This window comes from Parambassis ranga, chromosome 17, assembly GCF_900634625.1.
Source record: "Parambassis ranga chromosome 17, fParRan2.1, whole genome shotgun sequence".
In the NCBI taxonomy this organism is placed as follows: domain Eukaryota; kingdom Metazoa; phylum Chordata; class Actinopteri; family Ambassidae; genus Parambassis; species Parambassis ranga.
Window position 1 is genome coordinate 7,451,179 of NC_041037.1, and position 23,195 is coordinate 7,474,373.

Sequence of the window (23,195 nt, forward strand, 5' to 3'; positions counted from 1 at the left end):
TCACCTCACCTTAAACACCATTTCTCTGTGCTCTAGGGTTCAGAGGAAGCAAGTCAAACAGTGTGGGTTTTATTACATGCCTCAGCAATCCAGGAAAGGGGAAGCACATGTCTCGGTGAAATACGATCGAATTTAGATTATCTGTGGATAATATCTGTGGATTTTGCCCCATTTTAACCTCTCACATAAAATGAATCATATAAAAGTCTGTCCTAATTCCTTGTATGTTATTTGTTACGTGGAGCATCTTCTTCTTCTTTGTCCTCTTCTTCTTCTTCTTCCTTTTCTTCCCGGGGGCAGCCAGTGCAGTAGTTTATGTCTGCCTTTCTTTTTCCAGCTGCCTATTAGGATTGTGGCTTCCCCTGTGGCGGTGTATTTCTCCCCCCTGGCAGAAAGAGAAGCATGCCATTAGTCCACCAGACCTGCCATTGCTGTCAAAATGTGAGTGGGGAGTAGATCTATTAGATACCTATATTTCCTGGTAGTGCAGCCTCCATCTCTGCCTTCCCTTTTGGCACATTAAATAGAGAGACAAAACCCAGATGACTGGTTCTGAATCTATGAAAACATCAACTAAGTACACTGCTTTGGATGTGGATTCTAAAAGAAAATAATGAAAAAGCCACGGGTGGAAAAAAAATGGCTTCTCAGAGGACAATTCTATTGAGAAGACACAGTTTGCTGTCACGGTTAGCCCATGCAGCTCTTTCTGGCCTTTACTGATGAAAAAATCTTGTTTTGTGGACACTTAACATTTTTCCTTCAAAGTACATCATTTTTTTCTGTGACAGTGCAAGTTGCAAATCCTGTGTGCCCTTTCACCTCATCTATCTTTATCACGAGAGTCAGAAACAGTTGGAAACCATCTATGCTATTTAGTACCGGTTTTCAGTTCCACCAATGAGGCCAGTCTGATTCCTTAAGTAGCAGAGGGAATGGTGCAAGAAAGATTTGTAATAAAAGCCTGCTCAGGTAAATCACTTTTCAACCTGTCATCACCCGCAAGGGTAATATTATTGGAAACAGGCGGTGTGTATAACATGTGGATATTGGCTACTCATTTCATGGTCCCTTAAGACTTGGGCACCGGTGAATTCCACACTTCTTTGTGAATTATCTTCAAACCTCATTTTGGCAAACACTTTGATGTCTGTTTTATATTCCACTGTCAATTATTTGATAGCTCACAACTTCATGAATAAACTTAATCTGCAGCTTATATAATCTGTAATTTAATAAGCAAAATTAAAAATACTGATGTGTTTTAAAGCAAATTTATACCTAAAATGTATTATGTGTTAAAATTATAATTCATGGCAAAATATAGGTGTTATATCTGTGATATTTAAACGTAAAAAAGTGTTTTAATAACACACATGACAATGCTGTGTAAATGACACTAGGTCTCCTATTGAATTTCTGTTTATTTTGCTTCATAGCTGGCAGTAATGCACTTCTGACTTTCCAGCTTGATGTGTGGAGGTGATGACTGATGAGACACTCTGCACCTGCACATTAGAGTTTGCTCATCGGTGTTTGTATTTTATATAAAAGACAGTGTGTTTGCAATCGACACATCTATTTTAAAAATGGTGGCAAATAATAATATAAGAGCTGAAGTAGATTGTTTTGACTTAATTATCATATTTTAGGTTTCTAAGTGCACTGACACAGGGACAAGCATTCCAATGTCATTCAAATTGTACTTAAATACAGTAAAGAAATGTAGAAATGTACTTTTTTAAATGCCAGTGTCCAACCAGAGTTTGAAAAAACAATCTGAACTAATTAATATGCTTCCAGTGGAAAATCTGTGCTCTCAGGAATATTAATTCAACAGTTATTTGACTGCACCCTTTCTCTGGCCAAAGCCTTATCCACTAAGCTGAGTCTCAGTGCAGTCCACTGTTTGTGTGAGCTCTGAATCTGCCGGCTTTACGGGCTTTCCTCTTCCCCAAGCAGGGTGGAGAGGCTGCTGACTCCACATTCTCATCCCTCTATCCCTTTTCCTCCATCCCTCCATCCCCCAGTGTCCTGTTTACTCTCTACAGCCCTGCGGCCGTGCCACCTCGGAGACTCTCCAGACCACCAAGGTCCTGGCGGCCGGCTTGGATTGGTCGGTGACAGCCCTCACCATGGGAACAACGGGGAGATGTGATACAGTGGGTGGGGGAGTGGTGCGCGCAGTGGTTTAGTGGTAGGGAGTTTTTATGCCATGGAGGGTGAAGATATGATTAAACATGGCCAGTCCTTGACATTCAGAATATATAGGTATGTTGCTGTAGTTTGTGGGCAGGTGACCTCTTGTAATGGGCTGGATTTCTTTATGCTGCACAGTACTTGATGGTCATTTTAGAGCCATTATGAAAGTAAATGGGGTATTACAGTGAGAAAACTGAAGAACATGATGCAGGTTCCAGTAAGAACAATTCCTTCTCACAGATTCTAGCATTACATTTTACCTCAGCTGTGGCTGGCAGGAGGCTTTCATACCATCCTTCTTAAATTTCCTCTATAGCCATGAAAGTAATAGAAGATGTTATTTTTGACACTCTGAGAAAACGGGAGGGAGCTCATGATGTCGGCCTAAGTAATGCCCCTGAGTGGGATATTTGTTACTAGAGCAAGGGTCGCCCTCTGCTGGTCACAGGCCACACTGTTCTCCTTTCCCCTGTCAGCACTAATGCAGTGGGTTTGCACAGATCTACAAGCTACACCACAAAAGCAACCGCTGCAAGCTCCATCATGACATTTGTTTTTGCATGGGTGGTCCTCTTTAAAATGTTGAACTCAGTGACAGCAAGCTATTACAAACTGTACTAATCCAAAAAAAGAGGCTGCTTAGGTCAGTCTGTCAGCGACCCATTAAGGCAAACAGCTACAGCCAAGCAGCACACACTCTCACTGGCAGGACATTGTACTCTCTGCATGAAGTTGGCCAATGTGTAATGATAAGGGAGCTAAGGAGATGCTGATTGCTGTTTTGGATGAGGTGTTCAAGGGTCTCAAAGACATTAAGTAGGATAAAGACAGACTGCTGGGGGGAAAAAAAGCGTAGAAGGAAGCAGGCGAGGGATACAGGTGTGTGTGTGTGTGTGTGCGTTTTCACCTCAACACCAAACCATTCTGCACTTATTTTCTGCTGAGTTTCTGGAAAGTGGGTTCCCATCCTGAGGCAATCAGCAGCGTGTTTTCCCCATGCTGATGTGTGCTGATGTGAGCTCTGTGGGGCTGCGTGTTCAGATGGCCTCACCCTCTCAGACTGGAGAGAGAGAGGGGGTCTGCTGAGACAGCACAGGAAGAGAAAGAGTGAGGTTTGGACAGGTCAGTGATTAGACAAATTAAAAAAAAAAGGCAAAGCTTGGTCGCTGTAACACCCAGAACTCATTTCCACCTGCATAAAAATGAATCAATGAATTACTCAAATAAAGACGCTTTCAGATTTTGATAGTAGGAAACACACAACAGTTGGCAAAAAAGGGAAAAATGCAGCTTTCACTCAAACTGAAACAAAAGCTGGAACACTGAGGGAAAAACTGGGGAATTGTGGGCCAAAGTGTTTGTGTAGGGTCTTCAAGATTTTGACAGCCACAGGATATGTGTGGGCCATTGTTAGTCACCCCAAGGGCTACCTCAGTGCTACAGCTTCCTCCTCTCCCACCACACACACACACACACACATTTACATACAGAAGCCCACACACACTAATCAATTACAATTTTCCACATTTCTGTCCTAAATAAATAAATATTTTTTGTAACTGCTTTCATTGAAATTATCTAGACTATAACAATTACATTTCTGAATTAATCTAATAACACAATTTTCTTGTAATTGCCTCAGAAAATAATAAATATACAAGTATTCTATTTTATATTTCAAACTTCACATCTGTCTAATTTGTAAATAATAATAATATAACAATGTAAGAGGTACTTGTTTTCTTTCTAAAATATGGATTTTATTTATTTATGAAAATAATAGACATTGATAATATAGCATAACTGTTGTCATGGAAACATCTACCTGATAATATTTCCCAGCAGCAATAGATTCCCCAGCCCCTACCAGTAAGACCATGAACATCATCCAAAATGCCTGTGAATAGACACAGACACAGTAAATCTTCTCTGCTTGCGCTCCCTGCCACACAACACATAAAATCGCTCCCTCAAAATGGGCTCTTTGTGTGGTCAAGTGAATATGGCCCAAAGAATGAACCGCAGTGCTGTGACTCCTTTCCTGTTTCCCCTGTCTAAAAGCAGACTGGCCTGAAATGAAGGCAGGCCTCGAAATGCCAAACCAAGAACAAACCGATGAGGAATTTTTAGCTTAGGTCAGGTATCCGAGATCCCCCAACAGCGAGCGACGCTCGGCGATCAATGGATGTTATGCTTTTTAAATAAAGTTAATGCTGCTGAGCAATGTAAATGAATCTATCTGGCTGTTATAGACGTGTAATATTACTTAAAATATGCAGTGTTGCAAATTCTGTACTTAATGTTTCAACAAGATACAAATTGAGCCTACACCCATTAAATCATTACATCTTCGGCTTCACCTCGGTTTGACCCTTGTCTCTCAATTTCAGGACTGTGTCATCCATCTAATCCTCCTATCCTGTCTTGAGCTCCGTCGTGGGAAACATTTCACACTACAATAGCAGCAGCCGTAAGGGTTGCCATTTGGTTGCCTTGCGATGTGTTTTTGTTGGCCATGATGGCTGTTTTTAGGAGTCAGACAGAGAACAGGCTAAAGGGTCTTTTCCCCTCTGTACAGTCCCTGCTGCAGAGAGACTGGGGCTCAGCTCATCGATCACTGTGCGCCAGGAGGGAGGACACGCTCTGTGGGTGGGATGGAAGAACATAAGTGAGACATGTACAGTATGGATACGCAAGCAGCTTATGTATCCTGTAACAAATGAAAGTTATGCAAGCATCTGTGTGTGTGTGTGGGCACGTCTCACACACAGTTTGTAGGACTAGATAAAGAGGATCCAATAAAACATGACAGCGGTATGTTGTGGGCAGGATAAGTAGATGTTTGCATGGTTAAGGGGTCAAGAAAGAGTTCATTTGTCTGGCTGGAAAGGTCTGGCGGGATAAAACATGCACACAAGCAGCCCCCTTGTGTTAACACACTACCCTCAGACACAGAGAACATGCTCCTTCACTGTGTTTGAACAAGGCGCTTGGCTCCATTTAGTTCCTTCAGCAAAGACTCCTCAGCGAGAGCGAAGGCATAAAAGAGCAAAGCACGTACACACACAAAGGCTCTGATGGATTGTGGCTCTTCAGGCCACAGAGGCCTCTCAGCAGGGCTGGCAGAATGAACAGAGACCCCGTGCAGGCCGAGGGGTGAGCCAGAGGGATGTGTAAATACAAATCTGATGGAAAGGGCCCCATTGTGGGACCGCCTGACCAGCAGTAGGGCCTAAACCTGGAGATGATATGGAGCCAAGCAGATGACCCAGCAGCAGGGAACCTCCAAGATCATTAAAGGCTTCAGCATGGCCATTTGATCAGAGCTGAAACCACTGACTGTAAACACTGGACACAGCAAGCTGCTGTGTTTCTCCCTATTCTGGAAATCAATCCGTGTGTGGGTGGGAGCTATTTTCATTTCAAGATGTTGTAAAGTTACTGGAAAAAAAGGCTTCATGGAAAAATTAGGACTCATATGTGAACTTTTACATTTTACTCATTTTTCATGATCCTCAAGAACAGAGTAATTTACTTTCTGCTAACACTGTTTGGGTTCTTCAACAATTCCTGATGGAAACAATGCTTTTTAGTGATTCATCTTCTAAGTAATTGCCATGAGCAAATAGCAAGATGCTAACAGTGTACATGTATTTCTGTACCTTGCCTGCTAGCTGGGTCTGTTACCAAAACAGGAACTTATTGAGCCTAAAGTAAGACAATGCAAACACGAATACGCTGTGTCCCCGCTGTGGGACTGCATGCCTTGAAGGAGGTATGCGCTGAACAATTTTGAACAAGGTTGTCGAACTTTAAGGCGCCTTCAATTTGGACGACCAATCCTCAAGTCCATCTTTTTCCTGTTAATGACGGTGGATCCCTTATATCCCAGGTTTTATTGCATGCTGGCGAATGCTGCTGGACTCCACATAGGTGACAGGAGCAAATCAAATCATGATGAACAGAAAGTCTTCCACTGTCTGTACCAGCTGGTGCAACCTTAAGGGCTATGCCTGTGTAGATTTGAAGAAAGTAGGCCCTCAACTGGGACACTGCTGCTTGCCCTGTGTAAATAAGGCACTGGTGCATATCCTAGTTGAATCTTTGAGTATGAATTTTACATGAATGTAGCCAATTGCTACAAAACAACCATGTTTTGCAGTATAAAACAAAGAAAGACCAGATAGATTATTAGTGAGTGCTAAAACGTGGAAATAATTAGAAGAGAAAATACAAAACTAACTCAAGTTTTGTCGGTTTTACAGAAAAGTTTCCATCAAGCTACCAGACTAACATAAAGTAGAGAAACCACTGAGTGTATTAAATTTAGCTAGGGTGCATTTTATTGCTTATAAATTCAATGTTTCATTAGTAAGAAGGTTACGTCTTGCTTTAATAGAAGAGCCGTAACATACTCAAGGGGGAAAACTGCGAAGGGATAATTGGACATTGCATTCTTATTGGTGGCGGACCTCAGTGGTGTAAAAAACAGATCACTCACCCAGCATGTTCCCACCACTGGACGTGACGACACGTGTACTGCTATTAACTGAACATAAACGTGGTCTGTTCCCCCCCTTTGCTCAAATCAGAACCACCTGCCCTCAGGCCCTGAGAACTGGCTGGTTCTCTCTCCGGACCTCCTTTGAGAGAGAGAGAGAGAGCACCTCTTGTTTGGACAAACGTCAGGGCCAGCTCCAGGGGCTCTTACATGAAACGAAGATTGGAGAAGGGAATCTTACCCTTCACATAGCCTCCTTCAACCCTGAGCCTCCTCTCCTCCCTTCAGAGCAGGACCCAATATTTTTTAATTACATACAGGAAACTCCTGTTACAAAGGACACTTTCTTAGTCGATCTGGAGGGAGTCTGTGAGGAGTTCTGGGGTCGCCCTCTCCCTTTTTCTCTAACTGTCCTTTCTTACATATTGTGTGTGGGTGGTACATGTTTCAAATGACAAACTGGAGAGCATGCCACCTGGAGATTCGGGTCAGTGCTGACAGCATACATTCTCAAAGCCAAGATGGCACCACGTCTCTGAAAGCAACCCCCAAACACCAAAACAGCTCATGTTTCTAGCAGAAATCCATCCACAGAAGCAACTTCTGTCAAACTTTCTTGTTCATATATACTATTTTGTAATACTTGTCAATATTAATAGTATTTTATATGGTAAGACAAAGAGTTACATATCAATAAGCTTTTTCCACTCTCAGCTTCTTTGCTCTGGTGGTCTCTAACTGACAGGAACTCAGGCACTATTTGTTATCTTTAGGTCCAATAAGTCCATCTGGTTTTAGTTTGGCTCCTCAAGATCGCCCCTGGAGATGTGGATAGAGGGGGTGAGGTGGGGTAGTGGAGGGGCAGCTCTCCCAGCCTTTTTTTTCTCCTCTTAAATTGAATTTCTCACCATTCCAACCTGGGCCTTGGACCAGGGATAGAGCGAGAGCTTGCATTTGGCTTCCAACCCTAAGGCTCCTGAAAAGCTACGCAAAAAAAACACAGTAAGAAAGCGAGGTGGGGGGGGGGGGCCTTGGAGAAAAATCAGTATCACCTGTTTAGCCAAACGACTCGCATGTTCGGAGTAAATGGCTATTAACCGACTCAGATTCTCTCCACTTGCGTTTGTAATGCAGGAATGTCTGAACTCTCGCTGAACCATTGCTAACATGAAATCTTTTGTGTCTGATGAAATGATGTGTGAAAATAAACAAACAGTAGACTAAACAAATCTGCCAGGCCAAGGTAGGAAATCATTAAGAATGTATTTGAAATGTATCCATGTTTTTGGCCATACATTAAATGTTTGTTTTTAATATGTGTACACTTCAACAAGAGGGTTGATACAGTAGCTAACATAATATAGCTGGAACTATAGCAACATCCAGGTAGCTGGATATGTTGTTGAAAACAGGACCTGTCTCCATAAATGAAGAAACCATTGTATTAAAGAGAATAAAGTCTTCCAAGAGACACAGTTGGCAGCATTATGTACAAGTTTTTAACCCCTGTTACAGCAACATCCCAACAGCTGCCAAAGACCTCCAGGAGGACCTGCTGAAGGCATGAACAAAAGCATCATAAAAATAACACTAAATAAGCAAAGATTTCATGCCTGAAAGCCTCGCCGCAGCACATTCTTGACCAAAAAGCACACAAAAGCCAACCAGAATATGCAAAAAATTTGCATGGGCCTGTACAGTGGTGGGAGTCGGGTTTTATGAAGCAAACCTGGAACCTTCAGACACTGTTGGTACACGTTAGATAAGTGACAATCAGAACGTATTTTTATTGAATACATCAAGAGGTAACCTTTTAAACCTGCATTGTTCGCTCTGTGGTTGATCAAGCATAGTTGAACACTTGATAACTGCTGCTTGTTGGTTGTTATTTCTGATCATTTATACATCATATTTCAGTTTGATTTGGGCTGTCTGAGGTGATTTTCTGTTTCCACAACTGGATCTCATACTCTATTTTGGGTTTTTTATGGGGATGGAAGACAGTTGTGTGCCTCTCATCCATCTCTCATATTATGTTGCTGTCAAGCTAAATAAATCAAAATTGCAATACTGTAAATCAAAACTGTGAATTATTTTTCTCAACCCTTACATTTTTATAGCTACGACTGGCTCAACTACCAGGTTCCTTTAGCTTTTTGGTGGGACAGTTTGCTTTTCTGGTATTCCTGTACAATTAAATACATGTTTCCCATGGTATTCCTCCATAAAGTCTGCACTTATCCCTGACTTAACCCTGTGGGTTCTTTAAAATAAGACTTTTAAAGGACAGAGCAGGCTGTTTTGTGGAAATATAGTCTTAAACTCTCTTTAAGAATCACTCTCTTTCTTTTGTCTTCTTTAAAATTTTTTGATTTTATCTCCAATCAGTCTGAGTCATTCCCCCTCCGACAACACCATCATCTCCGCCATCATCCCACGCACGTACTCAGTTTATTTTCTCAGGTGACAGTATTGCTCATACCGGCTCCCTCAGATGCTCTTTATTAGGAATCAGATCTACTTTCATCCTGAGTAAAGAAGGCGTGTTTATTTGTTTCTAACCACCATTTATATTATCTCTATCCCTAAGATAAAGAATCATTTAAAACTGGGTTGATTTGCGTAACATTATCTTAATAAATCAAGATTTTCCACCTCAAAATAAGAAAAAAGAAAATAACTCCTTAGATAAGACACTTTAATGGGTGTGTACACACTTCACAAATACATGCTGAACACTTCTACAAGCACTCGGTGTACCAACAAACAACATAACATTCATCGTGATTCACATGTGTGGTTCAAACATTAGGCAGCAGTAGGTAGGTAGTGTGTTTACTTTCAGATATTCAACCTTCACAGAAGGCGTTTCAAAGATATCGGAGGGAAAACAAGCATCTACAGTGCCGTGAATACGCAGCCTCGTATGACAGCTCAGGCGTATACAGTACAGTTTAAAAAAAAGCAAATCTTTAAAAAAATGATTCTCAGCGTGTCAAGTTTAAGCTTTGTGGTGATCAGACATAAAGACATGCAACTCTGCCGATAAGACATTAACTGCATTGCTGAAGTGTTTGTTTTAAGGTGAGATGTGTTGTCTTTATAAACAGATGCAGGAGATCTTACCATACAATTACATCCAGTGAAGCCGCAGTAGGATTGTGTGTGTTGTTTTTTTTTTTGTTAAAATAAATAATATTATAAAGTGCACATACAGTACTACAGCTTATGACGCCAACTATGCAGATTTCATTCTGTCCAAACGCTCTTTATCAGCATCTATTTACAGCCTATTGAGAATATTACACAATATACTGAGAGCGAGGGGAGAAATGCATCACAGGGAGCAGATGAGGTATATTTTTCTAAGTAAATAAAATAGTGATCTATCAGGAGCAAAATGACAACAACACAGTGTTTTTGATGGGAGATAAAAGAGGGTGATTTGGAGTGAGCATTGGAAAATAGAGAGTATAATGTGCGTCTTTAACTTTCAAGGCAAAGGTGACAGGCAATCTCAAGTATGTGATAATATTACTACAGTGTCAGCACTGTTTTGTAACAGTACCATTTTTTTCTTTTAAATCTAATAGTTTTTTGGGATCTAAAGAAACATTTTTTCACATTATTTATTTAGGAAATAAAACAGAGAGTAGTCGCGTACCAGCTAATCTGCTTTAAAAACATTCAGTTCTGTCAGAAATGAGGCTCAACATCCATTTTGGCTACAGTTGCACCAGAAGGCCACTTCAGACAACCCTCTCAAAATAACCATAGGCTTTAATGACAACAACAAGCCTGTTCTCAGTACAGGGACCTCCCATCCTCTTTGTTTACTTTGTTTTGTTTTTGTTTGTTTTGTTTTGTTCAGTCATAATCCTTGAAAGATCATAATGCATAGGGTGACTAATTCAAAAATGTTTCCTTTGTATATTTCACAGATATATTGCTCATACAGCAGAGTGGATCACACATGTCAGGAAGAGGTTCAAGGGGTAGCCAGAATTTCAGTCCACATCTCAGGTGCATGGACTAGAATTTGGGTAATTTACACGGACAGAAGTGTTGGTCCAAGTGGCCACAGCTGGAGCTGTCACATCAGTGCCGAACTCTAAAGAAAAAACACAAACATTGATATACTTCACTGTCATTATCTGTAAGAAACCGGCTCAATCTTCTGCTTCCTTTCTGCTACTGCATGCACATAATTTGAGACGTGCTTCCCCCTTGTGGAGGATGTGAAAATAATTTCCTCTGAGGGTTCAATTCAAGACAAAAGTACTTGACCCACCTCAACTGTCAGTCGGAGGCACACACGATGATCGCCGTGATCTGCACATAGTTTTCTGTGAAAGGGAAAACAATATGTAACTCATCTAAATCCTAATAAAATATAAAGGTTTCAGGTAACAACTTGATTTACCTTTGTAAAAAGACGATGATGGAGGACAGAATCAGAAAGCCAAGGATGCCTCAAGGACTCACACGCCCCCATCCTCCAACTAATGACACAATAACACAAATATCTCACTATATACTGTATTAATATCAGCTTAGGGAAGACCTGCAGGGATATGTGTACCTTTTATTTATAATGAGGAGCCTGGTGATGAAGTCTTTGGCCTCTTCTGATGTATCCAGGAACTCAGGTTCATCAAAGTTCCACTTACAGGACAAGATGTTATTCAGAGTCTGGTTGTCGTCATCTCCGAGGAAGGGACAGAGACCACTCAGACTAACAGAAAAAGAGAGACAATCATTAACATCACTACTGATAATTGTGATGTTTCAAAATGTGTTCATGTGTGAATGTGTGTGTTCACTAACAGCATGTAGGTGATGACTCCGAGGCTCCACATGTCAGTGTTAAACGACACAAAATCGTAGTTGATGACCTCAGGTGCAAGAAACTCCGGAGTGCCAAAGTTCACTCGCAGTTTCTCCCTGGGTTTGTAGCTGGTTGGGGATTTGATTGAAATTGATGTTATTGATGACACTATAAAAAGTTGTCTGTTATTAAAGCTGTAACACGGATAAGAGCACTTACACCCTGGCGAGACCAAAGTCGATGATCTTGATCTTGTTTGTGACTCTGCTCACACAGAGAATGTTTTCTGGCTTAAATTTAAAGTTAAAAAAAAGGTCAAGTTAACACATAACAATGTAGTTTTTGGTGGTGACACAACAAATAAGGTGACTTCTATTACCTTTAAATCGAGATGTAAGATGGACATTTTGTGCATGTGCTGGAGGCCCTCGCAGATCTGCCTGATGAACACCAAAGCATCCAGCTCCATTAAAGTGTGGTTTTCATCAATGATCCTGTCAAACAGCTCCCCTCCTCCAACACTAGTCATAAAGACAAATTCATACACCAAATTAAACACGCACAATCTTTAAAGTTTCAATCTAAAGAAAGAAATTAAATGAAAACTATAAATTACCAATAACAAATAGAATTAATTCATTCATTATAATTAATTCAAAAGGTATTTAGACAATCATAAGAAAACAATTATATTATATATAATAAATGTATTATAAAATGTATAATTAAAAGTGTGTATCTAAGGACAAAATCTTGCTATATCATATATCTATGTTGCTGTATATCTGTTTTTAAGAATAAAATGTAGAAGAAGGTGCATACTATTCAAGTACAAGGATGATGTCATTCCTTGACTCATAAGCTGCATAGAGTTGGATCAGGCTGGCATGGTCCAGATTATTCATGACCTGGATCTCATTCTTCACCACGTCCTACCAAAAACACAGGCGCAAACAGATGCAGTAGCAGACCAACACACACAGATGCAGGACACACAAACACAGATACACAGACAAGTCAGCGCGCACACGCACACACCATGAGAGGTGTCAGCTGTTCTCTGCTATGAGAGACAATGCATCTTCTCTTCTAGGTTAAATATTTCTCACCTTGGTGAGAAGTATTCTCTCTGCTTCTGTTCCAAGTGCGGCCTTGTCACGGACTAGTAAACACTAAAAATTGTAACTGGGCCCCTTGCTTTATATATCATGTGGTGTAGCTGCTATCAGAATAGGAGCAATTCATTACCCTAGCAGTGTTTGTTGTACCTTTTCTTTCTGACTCCTGGCTTTGATGACCTTCGCTGCCAAAGTGAGACCTGATGAGTTCTCAACACATTTGTGCACCTGGCCGAAACGCCCCCTTAAACAGAGAACAGACAGAAATGTGATTTTTGCAGCTAGAATGTTTTCCTGTGACGATTCATAAAAACTGGTCCTTAAAACAGGTATGTTTTGGAAGAGTGTCGTGCCTAATCTGTTATTTTATTAAATCTGAGCTAGGCTGTGTCTCCTCTTTGAAGACATGGATTAACACTTAGTGATTAGCTACCAGCTGGCACCAGGGGTACAGTTTCACATACCAGTCAGTCCTGAAGTAAAAATAACTGCAGTGACACTGAAGTTAGTGAAGAGAGGAAAAGGTGGGGGGCGGGATGGGGGGGGGGGGTGGAAAGCTTTTCTGAAGAATTAAGAATCTTTTATCTGTGAAAGATTAACTGGTTACCATTTGCAGAGAAATTCGAGAACAAGGCCAAAACTCACCCGCCTAGAACCTCTTGCCAGTTGATGGTATAGAAGTTCCTGATCTGGTTGGGCTTGGCTGACACAATTCGGTGATTAAAAGGAGCCGCCGGAGGAGGAGTGGTGTCTAAAGTGGGATGGGTGATACAAGAGATAAGATATAATCTGTTTTAATAAGTTATGAGGAATGTAAGAACACACCAGCTTCACTGATAATCAACTGCAGAGGCTTCTGAAAGGGCACACTGGCTGGCATGATCAGACTAGCACATTGTGTACTAACGTGATAACCTGAACATCAACTACAGGCACAACTGTGGTCTTTGATATCAGAGGAATTTTATTTTACTGCAAACACCTTTAGCCTACTCTGCCTCCTAGTGGTGTTTTACATTATTGCATGTAACTCCACAAATGTATGTGGCACTTACACAAGTACACATAATGTATGAGTACATACAGATGTATATGTTACATAAGCATATGAAGTTGTGACTCACCAATAAAGTACCGCTCAGCATCATCATCGTTGTCTACATCCTCGCCTGCATCCTGCTCCTTTCTCTCCCTCTCTACCCTTTGCTTCAGGTCAATCTTGACTTCAATTCCATCTGCCCTGAAGATAGCCCAGCCCTCAGATTCAAGATTCTCTTCATCCTTTTCATCTTCTTTCTCCTCTTCCTCATTTTCCTGCACCACTTGGCTTTTTGTGTTCTCATTATTTTGGTCTTGTTCAGCCTCCAGAGATGGCAAAGCATCTTCATGGTCATCACTGCAAAAATAGTGTGTTGTTTTTTAGGACATATATGTGAGCATTGCTAATTCTGTGCTGACTACAATACAATTACTAATGCAGCTCCTAATACATTACCTTGTAGCTTCTTTTTCTTCATGGGAGGCAGGGGGCTCTGGGACTTCAGCTACATCCGCAGCAGGCTCTTGCTGATTCTCTTCTGAAAGCTTTTCTTCATCTTTGTCTGTCCTCACATCTTCCACATCAAGTTTGGGTTCCTCCTCTGTAACTTCAGCTTCCCTTTTGTCTTCCTCCTCATGCACTGCCTCTTCATGTTTCTCAGCTGCAGCCACCTTGGAGTCTTCACGCAGGTAGTCCACCAAACTACAGGCGGGTGTGTCAGGTTGTTGAACTTTAGGGGACACTCCGGCCTCCAGATCCAGATAACCTGAGGTGAGCAGGTGAGCTGATTTCTCTGCATTCTCCCTGTTGAGTTTCTGCACCTCTGCTAAAAGCAGAGCTTGCTTCTTCAAGGATATGTTTTCTATAAGAAGTCCAAACAGCGTGTTAATTTAGTGTCTCACAACCACAGCTTTCGTACAAGACACTAAATGCTTGTGTGTGTGTGTGTGAAATGTATACTCCACTCTGCCTCTGAAGGACTTATTTTAAATTTTAGCTATAATCTTCATCCAACAATCAATGAACTGAAACCACCAAGCAGCAACAGTACTGCCACTGAGCCTGCACCAGGCTGGAGACTGAGGCCTTTGACTAGACACTGCACTATGAGAACATTCGCTAGGAGTAAATCATGTGTGAATCTCAGCACCTGCTGCATCTGGAGGCTTCGTCTTCCTTTGAGTTTTCAGACTCTTCAGGCTCAAACTGGGTTTATCTGTTCCATCTCTGCCTTTGTGTTCTTTCAGCTGTAAAATGAAAAATAAAAGTGAAAAAAGAAACCTGGACAAATTGTCAAAATTAAATGAAGGAGAATTTTTTGAAACATTATATATTATTCTTCACAGAACTTTAATATGTAATTACTGTCAACAATTGACCTTAGTCACACTGGGATTATTCCTTCTCCTCATATTATTCTTTTTTTTTCCAATGAAGAACCTCACTCTTTTTACAGTGTAAAGACAAAACATGAAGCACAAGGCAAAAGTCTGAAGGCAGAAATGCAAAAGCACATATACTGTATACATAAAAAGACTTATTCTTGTATAAACCCAATCTGTAAGCATTAAAAAAACCTACAAAGTGTCCACATTTGCGACAGGCGAGGAAATGCTTTGGTCCATGGAGCTTTATCTTGTGCAGTGTAGTAGGCTGGCATGCAGGAATTATCTCTTGTTTCCCTTTACTGGCTTTATTAGAGGTAGTTTTCTAGTAAAAAGACAAGATGACAGTGCTTAGTAGGGGTTATATAAAAGCTCATGGAATGGAGGAAAAGTCACATTGTAGGTATGAATGTAAAAAAAAAAAGGTTGAGTCACATAAAGTACAGACAGCACAGGATAAACACAGAACAGAAGAATCAAACAGGAATGGATAAAGAGACACAAAACAAAATAGTAAACAAGTAAACAATCTGTCTGTTTCCAGCATACACATTGATTGCACATCAGCAGGGCTTGCCTAGTGGCATGCCTCTTATTATTCATGGCGGTTGGATAGATGGCAGCAGGGCAGTGAATTTATAGCTTATCACTTGTCGCACTCAGCAGTGGAATGCAATGCTGACCCTCAGTGGAAAATATTACAAGCGACAAGCGTAGGCTGTTGTTCAAATTTCTCAGCAGTGGAGACACACTAAACACTCTCTGGTCAGGTTAGTATGGAAAAGCCTGTCTTGAAGCTGCGGCTGTTTCACATTTGTTTTCTAAACCCTGTCGTGAGGTAAACAGCAGGGGGGATATTTCAAGTGCGGTTTTCCCCCAGTGACAGTGGTTCAAATGTCTGATTGGAGAGATCAGAAGAAGGGGGTTGCATGCAGAGGCCATAGTAACACTAAAACATCTCACACCTCTGGAGGTGGAAGAAGATGGAACAACCACCTGACAAGAGCTTTGACGACAACAGAAATACTCTGAAATGTGAGTCATACTGAAGCCTTCGGACAGACGTGGACGTTAATCACCAGGGTGTAATCTGGAAATAAAATTATTATCATAAAAACCTTTCATTGGTTTTCTATCATTTAATTTGACACAAAAAACTAATGTATCATTGTACACCATGTCCAGTGACATAACCAGTGACATAACTGTGTGATAGCATCGTTATATGACGTCAGCACCGTCTCTGCAGGCACAGGGATTGTTCTTTGACACAAACTCTGCAGCAAGTGATAGGAGTGTGATGAAGCCTGTAAGTGCAACTCATGCTTCTGATGCCAAGTAGCACTTAGTGACCTTTATGGAGACAGGGGCAGTCTAGTGATTGTATAATAAAGACCTCAGGTTTGATGTGGAGGTCAGTGTCAGGCCTGCAGCATTTTATACAATATGGGCATTCTGAAACTCTGAGACGTGTAAATTTAGCATCCTGGCTCTGGGACTATATATTCATGGGAGTATATATTTACTTTTCTGATACTGCAGCAGTACCTTTGCAACACCACATGCTATGTTAAATACAGACTGACTCCTGGAAGCCCTAAATCAAAATTAGCTTGACAGCATGATCAGATCACAACGCCTAATAAAGTTAGACAAAGCGCTATTCTGCACTGCAGCATGTTTTTGCAAATCATATGGTGCAGTCATTGCACACTACTAAATGACTGTCAATGGATACAAAACAATGTATGCCCTCAGTGTTAACTAAGACAGAAACAGACAGCAAAAAGGGAAGAAAAGCTAACTCATCACAATTTGTTGACACCTGACTCCTCTGGTGAGCTGAAGTGGTAAAGCCCTTCTGGACCACAAACACTGAAGCCTTAATCCAAAAACAGCAGTTCTAAACATGGCGACTCACATTTCACCCCTGGCCTCATACTGGCCCTCTCGTGCCCTGCCGGTGGTCCCACAGTGAGCCTCATGCCAAGCAGGCCATGTTGTACAGGTAGAGATCCAGCAACTATACATGAGAGTTAAACAGACACTAGATACAGTGTATCAGCTACGAGTGACTTAGTCATTCTGCAGCATCTTCTTCAACATGATAAAAATCCTTAATTACTTTACCCTCAATCAACACTTATTTGTTTTTCACTACCTTCTCCCCTGGCCCCATCATATAGAGAATTTAAAACACCAGCCAAGTCACATTCAATGGCAACAGAACTGTTGGAGTGGTCAACTTCGGTGCTATGATCATTTTCACATGTTCTGCCAAGAACAACAAGATCCTACTAAGATCTATGAAATCAAAGTCAGCAAGGAAAAGTAATAAATGCCGTCTCCAACACAGACAGGAACACAAATCCTACAGTGATGGATGGGCTGTGAAGGCTGGTACAGTAGATGCACATGGATATTTTAATCATGTTATTTCAGTTCGTCTCACCTTGTCAAGCTTCTTCGTTATTGTGTCTGAAGATGATTTCCTCTTATTAGATTGCTTTCCCTTATTGTCTTTTTGTTTGGAGACCTTTCGAGCTGCTGGGCCTTTGAACATCAGCTCCATAACCCTCGAACTCTTCACCGTCTCCCCAATGAAGCTGATCATCTGCTGCATGCTGAGGACCAGTTTCTCCATCCCCTCCAGCTTCTGAGCCTGCTGCTCGGACCGCTGGTTCACCACCGACATTATGGTGCTCATCTCCTGGCAAATCTCCCTCACCTCATGCCCCATCACTTGGGTCTGGTTCATCACCCTGGGTGGGAGATGGATCTCCTCCTTGTCAACTTTCAAATTCTCCATATCCTTTTCAATGCCGTCAATGTCCTGTGACATCCCATCCAGTCGGTTGAGGACTTTCTCTTGGATGTTGATGAGCTTGTCCATCTTGCTGCTCAGAGACTCAATGCGATATTGGATAAGATCAAAACCTGCACCGTTCCCATCTCCCATTGTGTTTATTACCAAAGAGCTCATGGTTTACGGTGAAATGCTTTTTATAAATTGTGCTAAGATACCATAAAAAATAGTATGGATAATGTCCGTAAAACAGACAAAATCACTTGTAGCCAGCTCTATGGTAAGTAAAACAAAAATAAAAATCCAGAGAAGACTCTTGAAGAATCCCAAGTTAACACATGGGAGATCAAATAATATATAACTAAACAGAGCTCTTATTGTTATTAAAGTCAGAGTCCTGTTTCCCTTTTCCTGGTGCCTGCTCCTCTCCTTTACAAATGGTATTAAGAATGGAGTGAGCTGGTGTCCCTAAATGTAAATGGACAGCCTACGTCAGCAGGGGTCAAGTGTTTGGGGTGGGGGCTTGGCAATGCGTGGGCTATGAGACATTTGAGAGCCTTTAAGTGTTAAGCCCACCACCGTCACTCGCCTGCGAGGTGTCAAAATGGTCAGTGTGCACAGCTCTTCATCTGTGTGAAAGACAAGCAGGACGATGTTCTCTGATTTGTGCAATTTCTCTTATTCATTGTACTTTGACAGTGGCACTCATTGTAACAGACGGACACTTGTGATATTTGAATGAACCGCACAGGTGTCCAAAGAGGCTAAACATGGAGCTCACAGGTGGAGGTTTTTTAAAGCAACAGAAGGGATCATTTGAGGTTATTTTCAAACTATGTTAGCGTTGTATTTTGTACAGTTTTCATAGCATTAAGTGTAAAAGGACATGGCTGCTAGTTATTTGGCGCCGCTGCATGTGGTCCTGTCTGTGTACTATTGTGAATGAGAACCATGTTGCAATGCAAATTCCCTTCTTATCTCTAGAACGCCTGTAACTTGCACTCAGTGTCAGGGGGAAACATGAAGCATGCCTGTGTCTCCTGGCTGCGGCAAACCTACAGTAAGACGTTCAGCCCTCGAGCTGAAAGAGGAGATGGTTGACACGGATGATTTGTTGCTTACTCGCTGACAAAAACATCCACTGATAAATCCCCCTAAGAGAGAATAAGCGATCCATTTTAACTGACCTCTTGTAATATAATCATCATCCATGTTCTAAACGAAATCAAATATGTTTTGTTATTTGTTCTTACAACAGACATGTATTTGTGTCAACTCACACACATGTGTGAACTGATAGTAAATTCCAGGGCAAATTGTGATTTAATGGTAAATAACCTGCTGGTTAATCAAGCCATTCCATGACAAGTTTGCCTTTACAAACTTTGCAAACACGTTTCACCCCAATAAATTCACAGATGATAGAACCAAGGAGGAATCCAGCTATGCTCAAGCCACCATGAAATACGTTTGACAACAGAGTTCAGGCTGCAAACTGAGCCACCGTGACACCAGCCAATCCTGCCTCGCTCCAGTGACATAAGCCAAAATCTGTGCTCATGGGTTCACGGACCATGGAAGGATGTGAACTTGGCAGATTGAGAGGGGAAGTCAAGTGGGGTAAGATGAGGGAAGGGAAGGAGTTTACCTGTCAGCTCACATTACATGACAAGACAGAAATGTTGCTACAACACTGAGCATTGCGTTCCCTCTGTATTTTGTCCTGGGTTCACTTGAGAGCAATGGCTACTGCAGCAGAAAGAACAGGCAACATCTGACGAGGCAGAAACAGATGGGAGTGGAACCAGCCATCAATCACTCAGACAGAGACACGGACGCCAACACCTGTCTCTGAATGCCAACAGATGACAGACAACGTAGGTCATTCGCAGCATGTTGTGTCAATTTGGGGGCCAAAGGCAGTCAGCTTTCCTCTACAGAGGTGTGCATGCAACAGACAGACGGCAGCAAGCAGCAAGAAACTTTCAATATTAATTTAAATAAGCATTGTTAAAAACGCATTTAGAGGTCGTAGGTCCCCACAGGAGGATAAAAACAGACCTTGCATATAACATATAACATATAACAAAGCAAATATCAAGTTTATATCAATTACACTTTACAGTGAATCTGCATCCAAAGAAAGTAACAGCATCATGACTGGTCCTCTCTCACCTTCTCAGCCAAGAGAAAGTATTTGTACACACAAGGTGGAAGCTGAGGACTCTCTGCCTGGACTACTGGTGCATGATTAAATGTTGTTTAGTTAATGTGACAGCAAAATTATCAAGATGTTTGGACACATTGTCAAATCTGCACAAATGCTCCGAAGGTGTGTGTGTGAGTGTGTGTGTGTGTGTGTCCTGATTAACCTTATTGCTGCTTGAACTGAAGAGTGGAAAAAATTTAAAGGTAAATTGATATACGACACAGGGGACAGATCCTTTAAATAGTAAAACTTTGAACTTTTAAGGTCACTGTGTTTTCTTTTGCACACATAACAACTATGACATCAAAATATTTAATCACATAGAAAAGTGGCATGTTCCTATTATTATGATAATGTAGAATAATCAATGATTTCAATAAAAAAATACTATCAGCATTGTGTTCATCTTAAAACATCAGAACTGCGTATTGTATGGGCAGAAATATCGTGACTTATATGATACTCTGTATTAAGGTGTTTATTTGGCACGGAGACAAGGTGAACTGTTAAAAATGGAGCGCCACATCCCTTTACTGAGAACACAATGTCCTGGGAAGCCCTGCGGTGGTGTGCTGTGGCCACTGTCCAGTCACCTCTCCCGTCTCCACTCACACATCGCCCTGCCTGCCAGCTCTGGCTACACTTTCTCTTGGAAACTTGCAGGCTTAAATGTGTACGGCAGCAGTGAAACTCAACTCCTTGTGCTAATGTCTGAGGACTCTCTTCTGTTCTTTCCCTGTCATCTCAGGTTTTCTCTTGGCATGCAAGCACATTGCGCTGCAGCACTTTGACAGAGGTTTTGGTTTTATTTACATAATGTTAGAAAAATATTTCATGCTGATTGTCTGCCCACACATGCACATGCAAATATGCAAATGTGGCTGAGAAATCCAAGAACTGTGAAATTTCACAACATATGCACAGTTTGCCTTCTACTAAATTACACAAATCGTTATTTGTTCCTGTCTCTTCCCAGTTTTGGAACCTTTTCCTTGTAATGAACTATATTAAACTGCGCTATAGGGATCTCACTACAGCTTACAATGTATTTTCATTTAAACACTAGGTGGCAGCATTTGCCTATATAATGTACGATGGAGCAGTGAAAAAACGACTTCATTGTTACAGGTCATTTCTGAAATGTCATTTGTAATATATTCTGTAAGATTACTTAAACTAAATAACTTTAACAATATGTTACAACATTATGGTATAACAGTGTGAATGAATGTGACATTAATGTTACCTAAAATAGTCTGAACCCAGAAGGGCACTCTCATGGTGATGTTTTACCATTTTTTCTTTGACCTAGCATCTAACCTAACAATGCTAAGAGGCTGTTTGTTAGCAATTTAGCGTAGCTGTTAGCCAAGCAACTTGGCCAGCAACGTATCTACAGTTAAATTGAAATTTGTGGATCCAATGCAGATTTAAAAATACTCCCTTTGTGTTTAGAAGCAATAAGAATGAAGCAGAAATTGTTTATTCTTGTTTTGTTTCGAGCAATCATAAGTCAACTCACGCACAGATAATTTTACAAGCACTATTATTATCTTACATGGAAATGTAAGAAGGGCTTTACATTGAAGGTGACATACAGGATATTAAAGTTACTGACAGACTGCAAAGAAAGCTTAGTCACACATGTGTGGATCTCCTACTGTAAATGTCAGTGTGGATCTCCTAAATACCAAGAGAGGAATGGAAACAAGAGAGGGCGCGAGGGCTTCAGCTTGTCTCTGAGGTGTGCTGCATTACTGATAACTACAGAATGTATTTATAATCAGTGGTGTATATGTTTGATTTCCAGGCAGATATCACTCAGTATAATGTGAAAAAGCATTTGATGAAGTGACAGTGGGACAACAGCTGGAGGAATGTTTATAACAGGCAAAGTGTGGAGGTTAAAAGGTAATATTATATGATTATATACGGCATAAATATTCCTTTCTGTTGATTCTGCAGCGATGTTACCTTGTACTCATGAAGCCACGCCATGTCCCAGCAGCAACTAGATGGCAGCACAACCAGGACCTTGTGTTTCATCACTCAGAAACTACACTGTGCCTGTTGCATTTTACCACTAGGGTTCACTGTGCCTTTGCAGGAGATTTACTAAACTCTGCTCTCATAAACACCACCCAGAATCTAGCTCATGTTTTATCTCTCCTTCACCTATCTGTAACATAGCAAAACACACATGCATCATAGCTACAAGGCTCATGTATCATGAAGACATGACTAAGACTCACATTACTGCTGAAAGGATTATCTGCCATATGTTGAGATGACTAATTCAATTAAATGTGGCATTTACAAGATACCAAAAGTAAGGGGTCTGCAGGTCCTGCAGGTTGCTGCTGATAGGCATGTGGCTGTCTTGTACAACATAAATTTCCTAAAGTTTCCAACTTTGGCTCCATTTTAAGTTTAACACCCTCTCTGATTGTCATATATAGATTTCTTAGTGCCATTATCTCAACTGTTGTTGTGATTTCAAATGTCAAAGCTGAAATCGTTTGAACTTTGAGGGGCTGTGCAAAGTGGTAAATATTCAGCAAAGATGTTCTAACATAAGAGATTATGCATTACCAGCTGAATTAATGGCATGAAATAGTCTACAAATCCAGTCTCCTAAGTGGGCAAGCTGGAAGTGAAAGCAGATTGTGTGAGTTGTATATTGTTGTTGTCTCCACAGGCAAAGGTATGTGGGATTGGGGTTGTGTAATGCATCTTTAGCTGTCTGCACACAGGTTGCCAGATCTCATAAGGCTGTCCTGCTTAGACACAGACTGTTGAAATACAGTATGTGGCCTGCAAAGAGGGGCCCAGCATTTTGTTTCCTGACCATGGAACAAAGAGATTGATCAGAATCTGTGCTCACATACACTTTTATCATTAGTGTGAGAGGACCAGCCATTTGTCTCTTAAAGGGACAGTGCAGTCTCATGACACTGAAACAGGAAATAACTTTTAGTGCACCATCTTGTTTCTGAACCGTCTCTGTTGTTGCTCCAACTGCCTTCCATCTCTAAAGACAGCTCAGTGTTTGGGTTGTTTGGCATTCTATTTGATAGCCAGCAATAAACCAACACCAATAAAACACC

The 23,195-nt window shown here is 41.2% G+C and overlaps 1 protein-coding gene and 1 long non-coding RNA gene across 3 annotated transcripts; one reads left to right on the forward strand and one right to left on the reverse strand.

Annotated features, from left to right (window-relative positions):
• Window positions 1-9,384: 9,384 nt before the first annotated feature.
• Window positions 9,385-18,094, reverse strand: mylk4a (myosin light chain kinase family, member 4a). 2 transcript variants are annotated; one of them, XM_028427820.1, is made up of 15 exons: window positions 17,526-18,094; window positions 15,270-15,398; window positions 14,839-14,935; window positions 14,145-14,550; window positions 13,774-14,045; window positions 13,295-13,400; window positions 12,800-12,893; window positions 12,354-12,463; window positions 11,911-12,052; window positions 11,751-11,821; window positions 11,531-11,659; window positions 11,286-11,438; window positions 11,127-11,205; window positions 10,995-11,049; window positions 9,385-10,814 (listed from the first exon to the last, which is right to left on the reverse strand). In XM_028427820.1, exons 1-14 carry the CDS (start codon window positions 18,054-18,056, stop codon window positions 10,996-10,998), a joined length of 2,373 nt encoding a protein of 790 aa, XP_028283621.1. In that variant the 5' UTR covers window positions 18,057-18,094; the 3' UTR covers window positions 9,385-10,814; window position 10,995. The 2 variants fall into 2 exon arrangements, with proteins under 2 accessions (XP_028283621.1, XP_028283622.1); XM_028427821.1 differs by lacking the exon at window positions 15,270-15,398.
• On the forward strand, window positions 17,301-20,802 carry LOC114449939 (uncharacterized). The gene is made up of 3 exons (XR_003672022.1): window positions 17,301-17,473; window positions 17,608-19,756; window positions 20,563-20,802. It is a non-coding gene; the product is annotated as an uncharacterized LOC114449939 (long non-coding RNA).
• The last annotated feature ends 2,393 nt before the right edge of the window (window positions 20,803-23,195 follow it).

What these genes read in the sequence shown, in the direction of transcription:
- mylk4a (XM_028427820.1), bottom strand. Translation starts at nt 18,056, where the DNA reads ATGAGCTCTTTGGTAATAAACACAATGGGAGATGGGAACGGTGCAGGT. An exon ending in TGGCAAGAGGTTCTAGGCGG is followed by an intron (nt 12,894 to 13,294) that starts GTGAGTTTTGGC and finishes TCTCTGTTTAAG; the next exon opens with GGGGCGTTTCGGCCAGGTGC. An exon ending in GGAGTCATCACCTACATGCT is followed by an intron (nt 11,439 to 11,530) that starts GTTAGTGAACAC and finishes TTTTTCTGTTAG; the next exon opens with TCTGAGTGGTCTCTGTCCCT.